We start from the raw sequence: 5,784 nt of genomic DNA, 5'->3' as shown, positions 1-5,784 counted from the left end.
GGTGTGTTGTGACTTAAAGTCCCACATCGCTCTCGTTCTGTCTACTGAGCTTGTATATAAGCAGGAGCCAGAAGCCCTTAACTCAATAGATGCGTTTTATGAACAAAATCGTGCGGACCTGAAGCCCAAAGCGGACAATATCTGTTGGGCTGTTTATAACAATTATATTATTTTATAACCACTAGTCTAACTTGGAGGTTTCTTTTGCTGATGAAGCCGTAATTTATACAAAGAAATAAATACAATGATGCAACAACCACAAGAAGATACAATGATTTTGCACCTTCTATTTCCACCATTTAGGGCTGAACATATGCTTCCAACATTTTATCAATTCTTCAATTTATGATTTTCTAATTATTATCTCTATCACCAGAATCTACCAAGAAATAGGCACAAGATTGTGATTTTACACATGGCTTCAGAAATACGTAACTAAAGTAAAGCTGCAGCTTTGTATGAATTATGCTATTAGCATTAATTTGTATCTCAGTGTTGCAATCTCTACAACTTTCTTCTTTATCTCTGCACCCCACATAAATATTTTATATTTCCTTTCTTCTACTAGAGAAAGACTAAATATTTCATTTTCTTCTAAAGACCAAATAAGCTCTGACTAATTACTTTCTGTGATTACATTAATTAAGGTAGGGGGCTTTCTGTATCATCTCCCTTTGCTATCTTCTCCACCAAGTAAACATGGAGAATGACTTCTTCTACTATTGTCTTTCTTTTTGGTATTCACTGTGCAGCTGACTGACCGACCACGTTGAGGTATATTAAATATGGCAAGAAAAATAAACTTCTCATGTATTAAAATCCCACGAAAATAATCTTCCAACTCTGGTGTTCTACCCCTATAGTTCTTCTGTGTCTGAATCTCTATATAACTGTTGAAATACTGCTTCCTATTGGAGATGCAAATGGGCTCTCAGGAAGATTGAGTCCTTGGTTGCTGCAAGTGGTTTAAAATAATAAACCAAAAATGAAAAAAAGAAAGATAATCAATATAAAAAATGTGGTACTTGCATTCTAGCAGAACATTACTGATGATTACACATAGCATGTGGACCAAATGTACTGTGCTTTTGAATACCCCGAAACAGTGAAAACAATTATGCTTCCATGTGATTCTCAAAAAAGTGAAGAGCACTAGCCAGAAAGCTTTTCTAATGTTGTTCATGGTAAACACTAATCTTATAAAACAATAGAAAGAATATGAAAGCATTACCTCCCCTGATCATTATAATCGGTACTCATATGCCTGACATTATCCTCACTAGTGGAACCATTATTGAGTACATCCAACAAATAATTGAATTGCTCTGCCGAAAGATATTCTGCTTCTTCTGCCCGGGCTATAACATTGAAAAAACACAAGGATATTAGTCAATGAATAGATGTAAAGGAAAATATAAAAGGACAAAAAAAACAACAAATAGGAAATCATAAGTAAATAACTCTTTTTGATGCAAAATTAATAGACCTTCTGACAACTTCAACTCATCCATCAAGTACCCAAAGTAGGAGTGATGAGTCAAGGATTTAGGTCCTAAATGCATCTCAGGAAGGCGCCTTCTCTCATATTCAAATGCTTGTTCATGTTCCTCCAACTGCTGTGTCCCGCATAATCCTGAATTATCAGTAACTCTTGGCACTGTAGAAAGAATACACAATTAAAAACACAAGGAATTAGAACACACTGCAACTCCAAAAGTCAAAAATTGTAGAAAAAACAAAATGAAGATAATAAAAGTATGAAAGACTTACTTGAGTGAACCACCTCAGAATCACCATCCATAAGCTGCTGGCCGTAGAACATAGGGTGCTGCAGTTTATCTACATACTTCCTGAAAACAATTACTCTTGAAACTGTTAATACCACTTTGAAAACTTATATCGGTATGCAAACAGAAAAGCAAACTTAGAAAGCAATGTAATTCACTACATGGGAAAGTAAATTCATCATAATTTTGAGAATATTGATTAATGCACAGTAATAAAAAGATACGCATAATTGTAGTTTCCACAGTTTTTAGTTCAAGCAACCAAATTGGGAATACAAGACAGAAGCAATGCCCTCTATTGAATTCATAAAGTAGATGACTGCACAAATGAAGCATTTTAATTTGTCAAGAATAAGTCTACTAATAGTCCTAATTAGTGCAAGTAGTAGCTATTATATCTATGACTTCAATTACTTTATTATTTATTATCTACAAAGACTAAAACTGCCTCTGGTCCTAGGAAAACTTTATCAGTGTGGAATTTTAAAGCAGTGGCCCTACTCACATGCATTATCGCCAGCTATGAAGATGCTATTATAAATCATAAACAACAAAGCTACACATTTCAAAAACTGTAATAAGTAGTCCATGGAGCAAAAAATAAAAATTAAAAAATAAAGGGCTCCAATAGAAGTTTAGATTCAAATGGAGCCATCAGCACCAGAAATAAAGTGGCACATGTATCGAAGGAGACAAAGATGGTGATCAGTGCCAAAAAAGATGCTGATGATCATAAAAATAGAAGCTTGTAAAGGGAAGAAATGATTTCTCGGGGAGGCCCAACCAGTAAAAATCATCGGGAATATTAACAAAATAATAGAAGCTATGAATTAGTCATTAGTGCAAGTAATACTATTGCATAAACAAGATGCAGGGAACAAAATAGTTCCGAAATCCAATTACTTCTTGATAACATAAAATGAGATCATTTTTTCCATGATAACAATAATAAAATATTTTACCTTTCAACAAGCCTTGACTTTTCCCGGTAAGGTTTCACCAAAACGCGAGCTCCACATACAAAATGGGGATTCCCCTTGGCCAAAATTTGCTTAACCGTCTCTGCAAAAACAAAGGTGACAAACCCAAACATCCTCTTTTGTTGGCATGGAATCCTAACATCTTGAACAGGCCCGAATTTGCTACAAAATAAAACACCAATAAATATAAAATGTTAGAACCAAGAAACCAAGTTTATGATATCAAGTTACCAATGGTCATATCCAGGTATCTTTACCTGAAGTAGTTGGAAACATCCAATTCTGTAAAAGTACTTTCAGCTGGAAATGTAAGATATATCCGTCGAGAACCACATACAATTCCACCAGGATCACTTCTTTCGCCAGCATACTCTAGGAACTTTGGTACATCCTCGGCCAAAATAACTGAGTGCTGCCCATGAGGCCTGTGACAGATACAATAAAATTTCAGAATTCAATAGAATATAGTGTAATTTTTCAGATGCAAGAAAACATAAAGTTCCAAATATTGCACCTGTCAATGACACGAATGCTGTTCTTTAAACGAGCAAGAAGCTTTGTTAGACTATAACCAGCCTTACCATGTCTCTGGCTCTCTGTAAGGTACCCTTCAACCTGAAGAGTCTTACCATACTTCTCGTAATACATCATTGGTAAAGAGGCAATCGATACTGGAAAACCTCTCCGTAACTTCAGAAGTTCAGTGAGTTCCAATTCTAGCTTTTCAAGAGACCCCAGTGAGAAGACATGGTCTTCCTTATGATTCACGTTTGAACTTGGGCTGAAAATCTGAGAAAAGCTCTCTGGCATTGGATGGCCATGGAAGTACCTACAGTTGTTACCGTGCTTACAAAATCCCTTATTGAAGTAATGGCAAACTTTAACAGGAAACTCAGGCAAGCTTGGAGACCTCCGACTGGTTCTTGCACCTAAAGGAAGTTCTGGGTAGAAGTAGTTGCTTGAGAAATCTGAGTTGATCGAGTTAACTGATTCTAGCTGATCTTCCATTGTCAAGAACTGCATTTGGTTTTGAAGGAGAAAATCTTCAGCAACCGAATCAGAGTATGCTTGTGGAACAAAATCCATATTCTTGACCTGTTGTTGTTGATCAGCAGTGACTAGTTGTTCCCAGAAATTATTGCCAGCTCTCATAGCTACAGGAGAGGAAATTGGTTGTCTTGAGGTAGGTGAGAAAGGTGTGAATTGTAGAGGGAGATCAGCAGCAGATGCTGGACTCACTTGAGAAGGTGAGATTGGAGGTGAAACTGCAGATTTACGTAAGCCAAGTTTTGATTTGGCTTCAGTGATCAAAGAGTGGATCAAATGATCAGGGCTAAAGGCAAAACGAATCATGTCGCGTTCACCATAGCCTTGTAAAAGGAGGTACCCAATAATCTTAGAGACATTTTCAGGCTCTAGTTTCTGTATTCTATTGTAGACAGCCTTTGTAGACTCAGTAAAATCCATCTCCAAGTCTCAAATCTGCAAGTGCAAAGTAAAATATAAACAAAGTCAAGACTCCCCCAAAAAAAGATTAATATGTAGAACACATGATTATTTTTCAATATCAAGTACAAGTAACTGCAGATCTATTAGACCAGCAAAACAAACACACAAGAAGAGGCATGAATGATTCTAATTCCAGCAGATGAAATATCAATCAACATAATTAGTATTGAGGTCATTCGACCATAATTAGCATTATAGTCGACAATAACAAAAGAACATCAACCGCAACTTTATAGCCAAAAGAAGGAAGAAGTATCCAGACAACATAACTTCATAATAAAAAAAAGACAGCAACCTAAGAGCCAACATATAACCAAAAAAAAAAAAAAAAGCTGCAACGTTTCTGCGAGTTTAAGAACAAGCTGAAAAGTAACATCAACACTAACACGATCTTCTGTGGCAAAAACATTTAAATTCTTTACTTCCTATATCAGGCTATCAGCTTCAACGAATTTGTACCTTTCTTTATTAGAATTCAGATTTTAAAATCTCACCTTAAAAGAGATGTTCATGCACTTTTGAAACAAAAGGATTTATCAAGAAATGAAATCTTATCCTTGGAAAATGATCTAATAACAGGCCATTAAAGTCAAAACTAGAACATTTAGCACATTCAACACTCAATCTATAATTTTCACAATATTTTCCAAATAAAGTAACGTCCAAATTCAGAGAAATTGGCCAATGTATAGAAGCAAATAAACAATTTAATAGAAAATAAATAAAAAAAATCAAACCGCCCTCTCATTTTCTAAACATCTTAAACTCTCAAACCACAGTTTGGAAACATGTAAGAAACAATAACTTCACGTCTATTACCAGATTTTTACACAAAAATAAACCCAAAAACATGCATGAGCAACAAAAGATAAACTCAAGAACCAATTTTGAACAGTAAGAGCACATGAAACACCACATAGGCAATTTAAAAAACTAAACCAACAGTGTACACAACTCTCCCTGAACGTGACCAGGGCTGTGTAGCCATTTTGAAGCAAAAATCTAGCATACCCACTAAGTCTTAATGGCTTGCAAAGAAGAAGAAGCAAAGTTAGAGAAACCAATCCAGGGCCTGAAACACTTGCATGGCCATGATTGACTGATTGATGAAACAAGCACTCTGTTTCTCTCTATCAATCTTCTTTCCTTTGCTATCTTCTACTTGTATTCTCTATTTCTCAACTTCCACCAAAAAGACTGCATTCTTAAAAAAATCAAAATGACAGAAAGGACAACTTTAAAGGGCGCCTTGTCTTTAGTTCAAACCAACACATAAATATAATAATATCCAACTTCCCTCACATGAAACAATTAAATTCTTTTATTTTTCACTACTAATTATTTAATTAATGTCACCACCTTTTTTTTTTTTTTTCATATTTCAAATGTTTTCTCGTTCTCCTGAATTAAATAAAATTATTTTATTTGTAAAATTACAGCTTGTACTTGTCGTTACACAAAATTACGGATTTTTATTGATTTTCGAAACGGCCGATCTTGTCAAATGA

At 35.1% G+C, this 5,784-nt stretch overlaps 1 protein-coding gene across 2 annotated transcripts; it reads right to left on the bottom strand.

Moving 5' to 3' along the window:
• Window positions 1–453: 453 nt before the first annotated feature.
• On the bottom strand, window positions 454–5,490 carry LOC123215956 (zinc finger CCCH domain-containing protein 18-like). Of its 2 annotated transcripts, none has more exons than XM_044636279.1 (8): window positions 5,288–5,490; window positions 3,282–4,249; window positions 3,025–3,192; window positions 2,750–2,929; window positions 1,771–1,850; window positions 1,487–1,657; window positions 1,232–1,358; window positions 454–955 (listed from the first exon to the last, which is right to left on the bottom strand). In XM_044636279.1, the coding sequence occupies exons 2-8, from the start codon at window positions 4,232–4,234 to the stop codon at window positions 883–885; spliced, it is 1,752 nt and encodes a 583-aa protein (XP_044492214.1). In that variant the 5' UTR covers window positions 4,235–4,249; window positions 5,288–5,490; the 3' UTR covers window positions 454–882. The 2 variants fall into 2 exon arrangements, with proteins under 2 accessions (XP_044492214.1, XP_044492216.1); XM_044636281.1 differs by lacking the exon at window positions 5,288–5,490 and adding an exon at window positions 4,771–5,052.
• Window positions 5,491–5,784: the final 294 nt, after the last annotated feature.

This window comes from Mangifera indica, chromosome 5 (genome assembly GCF_011075055.1).
Source record: "Mangifera indica cultivar Alphonso chromosome 5, CATAS_Mindica_2.1, whole genome shotgun sequence".
Taxonomy (NCBI): domain Eukaryota; kingdom Viridiplantae; phylum Streptophyta; class Magnoliopsida; order Sapindales; family Anacardiaceae; genus Mangifera; species Mangifera indica.
Note: the sequence above shows the minus strand (reverse complement) of the source record. Positions and strands in the feature narration are given on the sequence as shown.